This window comes from Phacochoerus africanus, chromosome 2, assembly GCF_016906955.1.
Source record: "Phacochoerus africanus isolate WHEZ1 chromosome 2, ROS_Pafr_v1, whole genome shotgun sequence".
NCBI lineage: Eukaryota > Metazoa > Chordata > Mammalia > Artiodactyla > Suidae > Phacochoerus > Phacochoerus africanus.
This window is the reverse complement of record NC_062545.1, coordinates 131,947,851-131,959,458: the sequence shown is the minus strand read 5'-3', so window position 1 is coordinate 131,959,458 and position 11,608 is coordinate 131,947,851. Positions and strand designations below refer to the sequence as shown.

Genomic DNA, 11,608 nt, shown 5'->3' with positions numbered 1-11,608 from the left:
AGTGGTAACCTGGCTAGGATCCATGATTCAATCCCTGGCCTTGCCCAGTGGGTTAAGGATCCCATGTTGCTGTGGCTGTGGTGTAGGTCAGCAGCTGTAGCTCAGATTTGACCCCTAGCCTGGGAACTTCCATATGCTGCAGGTGCAGCCCTAAAAAGCAAAAAATAGTAACAATGATACAGCTATTGCAGATAATCCTTCCTATTGAAATACATAAAACATTTAAGAAGCTTTTATGTTTAATTATTTAAAATTCTGATATATTCATACGATTGAGTCGTTTGTAGATGTTTGTGAGGCCTGATATAGAAGGCTACCCATGGTGTTTATTGTGTGGGGAGCAGGTTGCAGAATAATGTGAAAATATATAATTGCCTTTTTTTTTTTTTGTCTTTTAGCCTTTTCTAGGGTCGCATTCACAGCATATGGAGGTTCCCAGGCTAGGGGGTCTAACCAGAGTTGTAGCCACTGGCCTACACCAGAGAGCCACAGCAATGCCGGATCCGCATCTGCGACCTACACCACAGAATGCCGGATCCTTAACCCACTGAGCAAGGCAAGGATTGAACCTGCAACCTCGTGGTTCCTAGTCGGATTTGTTAACCACTGCACCACGACAGGAACTCTTATAATTGCCCTTTTTAAATGTCTCTGTGTATCTGTCTACATGCATGAAGGTTATAATTAGCATTTATTGAGTGCTTATTATGTGCTAAGCATTACTCTTAAGTACATTAGATGTATTCATTAACTGGTTTAATCCTTACTATAGCCCTAGTTTTTAAATCTCTATTTTACAAGAAGAGTTTTAATTCTTCAAATTCATGGCTAATAAGTAACCAAGTCATAATGTGAATCCAAATCATCTGGCTCCAGAAGCTGCTCACTTCCCAGCATGCTATATTTTGCCTCTCAAAAATGTAAGGGGGAGTATATTTTACCCATTATTTTGTCACAATCTATATCTGAATTTTTTTTCCTAGAGTAAACATGTAATTTGTATTTGGGCAAACAAACAAACAAAAAGCTGTTTAAAACTCACCAGCTTAATTTGATGTCAAGTTCAAGAATTTAATTTGCTGTTGAAAGTCTACCAAAACAGCAAAGGCAGACATTAAAGAAAATAGCTACATAAGAACACCTTTTTCACTTACTCAGATAAAGAAAATGTTGAGGTAGACATACCTACACACAATTAAAAACCCCAGGATGATTCAGTATAGTATTATTAAGTCTTATTCTTTAAGAGTAGAAAGTAAGAGCTCCTCAGGCTTCAAGCACCCTTAACTTAAAGAGCCAAATTTTGCAGCAAGTCAGAATTCTTTCCAGTTTAAAAAAAAAAAAAAAAATCAGGGCGTTCTCGTGGTGGCTCAGCAGTTAACGAAACTGATCAGTATCCACGAGGACACAGGTTCGATCCCTGGCCTTGCTTAGCAGGTTAATAAGGATCCAGCATTGCTGTGAGCTGAGATGTAGGTTGCAGATGTGGCTCGGATCCTGTGTTTCTATGGCTGCAGTGTAGGCTGGTGGCTACAGCTCCAATTGGACCCCTGGCCTAGGAACCTCCATGTGTCACAGGTGTGGCCTTAAAAAGCCAAAAAAAAAAATTTGGCTCACAGCATACAGAAGTTCCCAGGCTAGGGAATCCAACCTGTGCTGCAGCAGCAACCAAAGCCACAGCAGTGATAAGGCCAGATCCTTAACCTGCTGAGCCACCAGGGATCTCTGGACAGCTTAAAATATTTTTAAAGGAAAATATCCTCTATGCAGTGTAAAATGGAAAGAATCTGCTATTTTGCTAGCTACATCTGAACCATGTTAATTTCTCTGTATACCACCACTTGGCTTTATCACCTGATGTTGAGGACAGCAATAAGGCCTGACCCTGACACTCAAGCTTTGATTCTGGATCAATCTACTGGCTTGGACTGGTCAGGAGTCACTTTCTTCAGAATCTTCATCAGTGAATTTAAGCGAGTATGCATTAACATGATCTTCTCTTTCAGCTGGGAACAGAAATACATAGATATCAGGACATCTTAAACATAACTGTCAATATGCTGGTTCTAGAAGCCACTTCAGATTTAAGCTAGTGATTGGGAACTGGCAATATTACAACACATTTCATAAGTACATTTGTTCTATTCCTTAAAGAACTTTATACAACAAACCTAGAGTACAATAAGGTGACAGATACAGGATTTCTTTTGTAGTGCAGTGGGTTAAGGATCCTTCAATGTCAGTACAGCAGCTTCGGTTGCTGCTGTGGCTCAAGTTTGATCCTTGGGCCAGGAACTTCCACATGCCTTGGGTGTGACCAAAATAAATAAATAAATAAAAAGTGACAGATAAAAAGTTTCTTATGGGATATGACTAGCTACTGCTGAGTATCACTGCTTCTGGTTTCCCTCCTTCCTAGCCTTTATCACCAGGTTGGTGATAACTCTAAAACTTGGGGAGGAAGACAAGAATAAGTGGGTTAGAAAGCTTGTGGAGACAGAAGCATTAACCAATCTTTCCCTCTTTCTCCAGTGGAAGCTTTTTTTGTTTGTTTTTTTTTTGTTGGGCCCCTAATTCTTGTTCACAATAATAAATGTTTATCTTTAATATTCTGCTAATGGTCTTCAAAAGTAGCTATGTGGATTTCCTGTTGTGGCTCACTGGGTTAAGAATCTAACATAGTGTCTGTAAGGATGCACATTCGATCTCTGGCCTGGCTTAGCAGGTTAAGGATCTGGTAAGTGCTGGGATACAGATCTCTGCATTTTTCCTACCTGGGCTTGCAGATTATTTTTCATCAAATTCGTTAAGATGTTTTGTTTTGTTAGCTTTTTTAGGGCTGCACTTGCAGCATATAGAAGGTCCCAGGCTAGGGGTCAAATTGGAGTTGCACCTGCCAGCCTACACCACAGCCACAGCAAGGTCAGATCCAAGCCACATCTGTGACCTACACCACAGCTCATGGCAACACTGGATCCTTAACCCACTGAGTGAGGCCAGGGATTGAACCTACATCCTTATGGATACTAGTCGAGTTCATAACCCACTAAGCCACAACGGGAAGTCCCAAATTCAGCAAGTTTTCAACCATAATTTCCTTGAATGTTTTTTCTTCTTTCTCTCTTCTCCCTTTTGTACTCCAGTTACCAAAAGCATATTTAGGTGTACCTGATAGTGTCCAACTGGGCTCTTAGGCCCAGTTCATTTTTCTAATTTTTTTTTTTTTTTCTTTTGAGCCCACACCCAAGGCATATCAAAGTTTCCAGGCTAGGGGTCCAACTGGAGCTGCAGCTGCAGGCCTATGCCACAGCCATAGCAATGCCAGATCTGAGCCATGTCTGCAACCTACACCACAGCTCACAGCAACACTGGATCCTTAACTCACTAAGCAAGGCCAGAGATCAAAACCACATTCTCATGGATACTAGTCAGGTTTGTAACCCACTGAGCCACAAGGGGAATGCCCATTCTTTTTGGGTTTTTTTGGGGGGGGGTGTTTTTTTTTTTTTTTTTGGCCACACCCAAGGCATATGGAAGTTCCTAGGCCAGGAATCGAACCTGTACAATAGCAGCAACTCGAGTTGCTGCAGTGACACACTAGATCCTTAAACCGCTGGGTCACAAGGGAACCCCCTAAAACATATTCAAGTAAAAATTCTTAGTGATGGTTTCAGCCCTCTTTCCTCTGCGATAGGTAGGCATAAAGTGCTTGCAGAGAGGACAGACCTATGAAGAACAGCATCCATTCCCAGCACAGAGAGAAGGAATATAGGAATGCAGAGCTCAGGACAGCTCTCCACCTCTTCCTGAACCAGATGTGACATTATGACTGTTGATTTTGCTTTGTGTCACAAATTCAATAATGCCAAACTAAGTATAAAGGATTACTGGGGTATTTATGATTTCATTTCCCCTAAGTTCATGGGTACGAATTACCAGGAATTGTCTACATTAAAGGAAACACACAGAGTTCCCCATTGTGGTTCAGAGGAAACAAATCTGACTAGTATCCATGAGGACACAGGTTCGATCCCTGGCCTCGTTCAGTGGGTTAGGGATCTGGCGTTGCCATGAGCTATGGTGTAGGTCACAGACACGGCTTAGATCTGGCATTGCTGTTGCTATGGCAGAGGCAAGCAGCTACAGCTCCAATTTGACTCCTAGCCTAGGAATTTCCATATACTGCAGGTGCAGCCCTAAAAAGACTAAATGAAAGAAAGAAAGAAAGAAGAAAGAAAGAAAGAAAGAAAGAAAGTAAGAAAGAAGAAAGAAAGAAGAGAAAGAAAGAAAGAGAAAGGAAACACGCAACTATCATGTAATTTTACCTCTGCAACCTTTTCAGGTAGGGGTAGGTTGTGAATATCCATCTCACTTGCATCGACTATGGCTTTTGTTTTTAAGAGGTAGCTAGATAGAAAATACAGAGAGAAAGTATTACTACCATTCCACAGTTAGAATTATCAAGGAACCAAACTTGCAATTATCTGTCAAGCAACAAATTGCCTTCTTACTATTTCCTTTTCAAGTATCTTACAGGAAAAACACTCTCAATTAACACATCATCAGAGAGACTCTATCTCGTCTCACCCTTTACCAGCCTGGAATACATGAGTCAAAATTATGTTAAGACATGGAGTTTCCTGGTGGTCTAGCAGGTTAAAGATCTGGCATTGTCACTGCTGTGGTTCAGGTTTAATCCCTGGCCTGGGAACTTGCCGTGGACATGATAAAAAAACAAAACAAAGAAATACTATCCTAGGACAAACTAAAGACAAAAGGCCATGGTCAAATGGATAACTGTGATGCATATAAGCCTCATACTCTACCAGTAGATCGTGTAGCACAATGGGAAGAAAAGTAACCACTTCGTGACCAGTACTGTTGGTTGTCTTCCCCATAGGCATTCCTCAAATCTTTCTTGACAACAGAACCCAGATTTTGGTTGAATTGGAACTACAGCTGCCGGCCTATGCCACAGCCACAGTAATGCAGGATCCGAGCTGTGTCTGCAACCTACACCGCAGCTCACAACAATACCGGATCCTTAACCCACTGAGTGAGGCCAGGGATCAAACCGGCAACCTCATGGCTCCTAGTCGGATTCGTTAACCACTGAGCCACAATGGGAATGCCCTGCTTTTTAAATTTATACTAAAATTTTTTGTTACTGAAAGCTTCCTTTCCTATGCAAAAACTCAATTACAGTTTTGGTGGAATAACTATTTATAACCGTTTCTAAAAGAGATTTGAGGTTACTTGCACACATTTAAAGATACTTTTCCCTGCCTCTTTAAACTTAATTTCAGCTGGAAATTGAAAGTAAAATAGCAGTCCATCTCAAGTACATATTTCCTGTTGAAAACCTGCAATAGGAGTTCTTGTGTGGTTTAGCACCAGATTAAGTATCTGGTGTTGTTACCATAGCAGTCCAGGTGGCTGCTGTGGCATGGGTTCAGTCCCTGGCCTGGGAACTTCGACATGCCACAGGTGTGGAGAAAAAAAAACCTGCAATGAAGAATTAACAGTGGGAGTTCCCACCAAGGCACAGTGTGTTAAGGATCCGTCATTGCCACAGCTGCAGCATGGGTTGCATCTGCAGCTTAGATTCAGTCTCTGGCATGGGAACTTCCATATGCTGCAGGTGCAGTAAAAAAAGAACAAATACTGTACCTAATGCATATTGAAAACCTCATGGTAAAGGATGGGCTTTATTTATAAGATTTATTGCTAAGGTAGAAACACCTAAGCATGTTAAATGAGAAAAAGGAAATTTTCTGTTTAAAGAATGGAAAATGAGCTTTAGAATTAAGACATGGATTCAAATATCAGCTCCTGCACATTTTCAAGCCCTAGTTTTCTTATATTAAGAACTCAGTGAGGTAATCATGGTGCCTGGCACAAACTAGGTCATTAATGGCTGTTTGTATTTTTTTTTTTTTTAAATGATCAAGGAAAGATTTTGGGAGTTCCTGTCGTGGCATAGCAGAAACGAATCCGACTAGAAGCCAAGAGGTTGCAGGTTCGATCCCTGGCCTCGCTTATTGGGTTAAGGATCCAGTGTTGCCATGAGCTGTGGTGTAGTTTGCAGACACAGCTCGAATCTGGCATTGCTGTGGCTCTGGCGTAAGCTGGCAGCTGTAGCTCCAATTAAACCCCTAGCCTGGGAGCTTCCATATGCTGCAGGTGTGGCCCTGAAAAGACAAAAGCCAAAAAAAAAAAAAAAAAGACTTTAAAGGATGTTTCAGTTTGTTGTAATAACAAAAAGGTTAAGTAAAAGGTAGAATTCATACTTAGATAAGAAATATCCAAAGTAATTCATGAGAAGGAACAGCCAAAAGGGAACTTTTTCCTGACTTAATGAGGCCACATGGTTATCATTATTATTATTTTGGCTGTGCCTATATCATACAAAATCTCCCAGGCCAGGGACTGAACTCATGCCACAGCAGTGACAAAGTTGGATACTTAACCTGCTAGGCCACCAGCGAATTCCTCATTTTTACTTTTCTGTATGTCTCTGCTTCATTCTTTTTCTGAAGACAGAATTTCTCTCTATTTACATGCATAACATAGAAAACATCTACCCTAAACCTAGAGCTTTCACTTCCCAACTTCAGTACCAGCACCATCTAAAATGACCAGTGTCTCTGGGTTATTTCAAATCCTTAAGGTAGAAAGCATGATTGGCCTAGCTTAGGTCAGGTATCCATTCCTGATCCCACCACCCAGGAGTGGTATCACACAGAATACAAACATGGCCACAAGGTCCCCACTATAGGCAGGGTGACAAGGGCTGGGCACAAACCCAAACAGTGTCTACTACAACATGATTTTGCAAAAACTTACCTTCTAAAAGTTCCTGTAGCGAAAGAATATCCTTTCAGTTATTCCATGGTTTGATTATTAACATTACAATTATGAGACACCTAAAATGATAATGAGACTCTATTTTGGCCCCACTGCCATCTCTTTTGTGAGAAACAACATTTGGTTTACTATCTTCTCTGGTAAAAACATTCTGCCTTTTTGTAAGATCTTTTAAAATTTATTTGATACAGAAGATGAGTCTACTTACCATACCATTTTGTCACTGGAAAGGCAAAAGTGACCTCTCAAGGCAGCCAGGGCAGCATGGGTAGAATACAAATGGAAACCAATGGGAATCACACAGGAACTACAGAATAAAAGGTTGTAAGTGCTGAGGGAAAAAACAGAATATGGATAAGAAAGAAAATCAGAGAACAAAGACAAAATAATGTCTCTGGACCCATTCCTAAAAATTAGACTGTAATAGAAATGAGAGCGAAGAAATGTCACATTGAAGAAAAGTTAACTTGTGGAGTTCCCGTTGTGTTGCAGCAGAACAAATCCAACTAAGAGCCATGAGGTTGCTGGTTCGATCCCTGGCCTCACTCAGTGGGTTAAGGATCCGGCTTGGATTTGGCGTTCCTATGGCTGCGGTGTAGGCCAGCAGTTGCAGCTCTGATGTGACCCCTAGCCTGGGAACTTCATATGCCACAGATGCAGCCCTAAACAAATAAATAAATAAATGTATATAACTACACATGACCATATAAATTAACCACCATCAAATTGATTTCCAGTTGAAGTATGATAATAAACTTGATTAGGGCTTACTAAGCAATTTATTAATGGAACTCAAATCAGGATTTTCTTTCAAAGATATAACAAAAAATTAATTTTAGGAATTCCTGTTCTGACTCAGTGGTTTACAAACCTGACTATTATCCATGTGGATACAGGTTCGATTCTTGCCCTCACTCAGTGGGTTAACGATCCGGCATTGCCATGAGCTGTGGTGTAGGTTACAGCTGGGATCCCAGGTTGCTGGGACCTAGGCCAGCAGCTACAGCTCTGCTCGACCCCTAGCCTGGGTACTTCCATACGTCACAGGCGCAGCCCTAAAAATACAAAAAATACAAAAAAAAAACACAAGCCCCATAAGTAATTTTATATTTTCTATCAGTCTTGCTTAAAAAATTTTCTGTTGGAGTTCCTGTCATGGCTCAGTGGTTAACAAATCCGACTAGGAACCATGAGGTTGCGGTTTTGATCCCTGGCCTTGCTCAGTGGGTTGGGGATCCGGCGTTGCCATGAGCTGTGGTGTAGGTTGCAGACATGGCTTGGATCCTGTGTTGCTGTGGCTCTGGCGTAGGCTAGTGGCTACAGCTTAGATTCGACCCCTAGCCTGGGAACCTCCATATGCCACGTGAGCAGCCCAAGAAATGGCAAAAAGACAAAAAAAAAATTCTGTCAACAGGTGAAAGGTTTTTTGTTTGTTTGTTTGTTTTGTCTTTTTAGGGCCACACCCACTGCATATGGAGGTTCCCAGGCTAGGGGTTGAATTGGAGCTGTAGCTGTCGGCCTATACCACAGCCACAGCAATGTGGGATCCGAGCTGTGTCTGCCACCTACACCACAGCTCATGGCAACACTGGATCCTTAACCCACTGAGCAAGGCCACGGATCAAACCTGTGCCCTCATGGATCCTAGTTGGGTTGGTTAACTGCTTAACGATGGGAACTCCAAAATTATTTTTAATATATTTTATGCTACCTGTTATTCAAAAATATCATTTCAACATATAATCAATATTTTAAAATTTTTCAAAACTTTAATCACAGCATATTTCAATTCAGAATGGCCACATTTTTTTGTTTTGTTTTCTTAGGGCCATACCAGAGGCATATGAAGGTTCCCAGCAACATTATATCCGAGCCGTCTGAAACCTAGACCACAGTTCAAATCAACACTGGATTCTTAACATACTGAGCGAGGTGAGGGATTGAACCCACAACCTCATGGTTCCTAGTCGGATTCATTAACCACTGCGCCAGGATGGGAACTCCAGAAATAACTTTCTTAAACTCACTTGCACAAGGCGCGAGGTAGATGTGGCCCTCAGACTTTAAAACCTACACACAAATACAGCTTTTCCATTTCATTGCTACATCAACCTCGTACAAGACTCAATCAGGTAAAAGGAGAATCCTTCAGATATGGATGGAATAAACTTTTCTTCTAGCACAAGGTAGGAATAAACTGTTTTCTCCTCGTGCAAGTCGGTTCCATTCCCCCCTCGGTCTCATTAAGTCTGGGAATGACTTAATGACCATCTGGAATTCTCAGTACGTACCTGCCTTTGAGCGAACCTTCAATGCCAACTAGGAAAGGAGCTTCCAAAACTACGTTACTTGTGACTCCTAGGAAAACAAACACTGGTCAGAATGACTACCTGTGAGGCAATGAAAGGGGAAACCTCTTCCTTCCAGAAAGACTCATCACAGCCACAAAAAAAAATTACGAAAAGTCGCCCCCACCCACCCCTGGCAAAGGAGTTCATTTCCTTTCAAATTTTCAACTCGTTTTCTTCCCCGTGAGTTCTAAGCCCCCAATAAAAAGCCGCAACTCCCTCTCGACCCGCCTACGCCTTCCCCAGACACTGCTCCCACTCACTGGAGAAGGCCAGGGCTCCAAGGGACCGCGACAAGTCCCATGCGAGGTGCACCGAGTCGGCGAGCACAGCGTAGCAATGCGCACACTGGAACACCGCGCACCTCTCGGGCTGCAGCCACCATGGCAGCCGCGGGGCCGCTGGGGGCTCCTCCGGACCGAGCCCAGCGGGGCCAAGCGGCGAAGACCCCTTCACCACCTGCGTGTCCCACTCCATGGAAGTTGTAAAAGAAGCTTCGTCAGTCGCCTTCTTAGGGCCATCACAAAAGTCACGCCGCGACTGCTTTGGATAGCACGAGCGATGCCTCCGCGGCCGCGCCGCCATCTTCCTGCAGCCCGCGCCTCCGTTTCAAAGACGCGCCAGGCCCCGCCCCCAAGCTCAGTTCCTGAGTCCTCATTGGACAACGTGTGTCGGGGTTTCTGCCGCGCACTCGTTGCCTGGACACACTGTTTGGCGCCCAGGTGTTGGCGAGGGGTGGGGGAGAACGTGCGTCACTGGGAGGGGAAATAAGCCTTTCTATTGGTCAATACCGGGAGACCCTGCCTATGAGGCAGTTTTAACCAATGGAAGTGCATCATTCGTAATTTAAACTCTCTATAAAATTCGGTTTGATTAACGCTTCGAGCTGCGCCAGAGTTTTCAACTGTGCTTTGGAGAGGGGGTTACTGATCTTCTTCGTGGTCGCCTGGATTGCAGTTCGCCATGATTGTGTCCTCCCTGGAGGAGCTGGACTCCTTCAAATACAGTGACCTGCAGAACTTGGCCAAGAATCTGGGCCTCCGGGCTAATCTCAGGGTATGGGGCCGGTGGCGGGTGGGGTAGTATGAGCGGCCTTTTCAAGACTCGATGGGGGCAGGGTGGGGGGGGAACCTGAAAGACTGAGGCGGCTGTCCTGGCCCTGGGGCGGTTGGTTTGGTTCACCCAAGGGTCCTAGTAACTTTGCAAAACCGAAAGGGAGCCGTAGTTTTCAGCTTATGTTGCGGCTGACTTTTTTGGAGGCTCACGAAGGCCCCGGCTCCAAAAGGGTTTGGCTTGGGTTTTTTTTGAAGTACTCGATAGTAATTGTCAGGGCTTCAATTACAAAACGCAGGCTTAGAAAGCGAAAGGAATGCTGCTTCTAAATGCCGATTGTTAGGCAGTCGCAGAAATAATTGCCTAGGCTTCTGGAAAACTGCAAACAATGAACACTTTTTGTGTTATAACAGCGCCCCAAATCTATTTTCATGGGGAACCTGGAAGAAAGAACTTTTAGGGGACCCCTCTCATCACCTTGGAAAAGTTTTTATAACAGCTGTGATCTAGTAGGATGGCCACTGCTGTGGTAGTATTCTAGTCAAAGCCGGTAAAGTCTTTGACTCCGAGACTGCAAACCCCTTGGGGAAATGCAGGGGTTTAATTTGAGATTGAAGTTTTTTATATTCTAGAGTTTTCCCACATAGTATTAATGTATACCCTGGAGATTTGTTCAGCAAGCTGTCGTATTTACACTGAATGAATGCCTAAATCAGTCCTCACAAGTGTTTCTAGGTGGTTTAAAGAAAATAATCTGTCTCTGCACCTGTTGGGGCTAAATGATAAAGGACTATCTTTGGAAATATTTCTGAGCTATTGTGTTTAATGGCTCCTCAATATTTTATAAACAACCTTAATTCTGTACCTTAAATCTCTAAATTATTTTTGTAATCTGGCTGGACTCTTTTACCCAAAGCACCATCCAAACTGTACTGATCCCTGAACACTTGGCACCTTTGTCCATCATCTTTTCTTTGCTAATTTTGGCCCTTTAACCTCAGATCCTTTTTTCTCTCCTTCATGTGCATGAATAATTCCCAATTACTCTCCAGTCCAACAAGAATGTTATCACTCTCTTTGAGACCCTATAGGCTTTCCACCTTCCACTGGCAATTTTTGTAGGTATGTTCTCTTTTCTACTAAAAGTTCTTTGAACAGTATTTCTTGTCACTACAGACCCCATTACTTGCCTGCCATTCAGTATCTGGCACATAGTAGGTGTCAATAAATATTTGGTGAGGGATACTATTTCCCAGACAAATTTGATTTTACAAGGCTTTATTATAACCAACTATAAAAAAACTTTTGAGATGATTGGAGAAAATTAAACATGGACTAGG

The 11,608-nt window shown here is 42.8% G+C and overlaps 2 protein-coding genes across 4 annotated transcripts in view; one reads left to right on the top strand and one right to left on the bottom strand.

The window, feature by feature from the left end:
- Positions 1-1,734: 1,734 nt before the first annotated feature.
- Positions 1,735-9,861, bottom strand: OIP5 (Opa interacting protein 5). 2 transcript variants are annotated; one of them, XM_047766665.1, is made up of 5 exons: positions 9,479-9,861; positions 9,159-9,225; positions 7,076-7,198; positions 4,326-4,407; positions 1,735-2,006 (listed from the first exon to the last, which is right to left on the bottom strand). In XM_047766665.1, exons 1-5 carry the CDS (start codon positions 9,798-9,800, stop codon positions 1,911-1,913), a joined length of 690 nt encoding a protein of 229 aa, XP_047622621.1. In that variant the 5' UTR covers positions 9,801-9,861; the 3' UTR covers positions 1,735-1,910. The 2 variants fall into 2 exon arrangements, with proteins under 2 accessions (XP_047622621.1, XP_047622622.1); XM_047766666.1 differs by having other exon boundaries at positions 7,076-7,174; positions 9,479-9,812.
- The window catches only part of NUSAP1 (nucleolar and spindle associated protein 1), a 42,652-nt gene continuing 40,842 nt past the window's right edge, over positions 9,799-11,608 (top strand). For both annotated transcript variants that reach the window (XM_047766664.1, XM_047766663.1), the window contains exon 1: positions 9,799-10,271. In XM_047766664.1, coding sequence (XP_047622620.1) covers positions 10,179-10,271 — 93 coding nt within the window. In that variant the 5' untranslated portion in view covers positions 9,799-10,178. The remainder of the gene's footprint in view (positions 10,272-11,608) is intronic.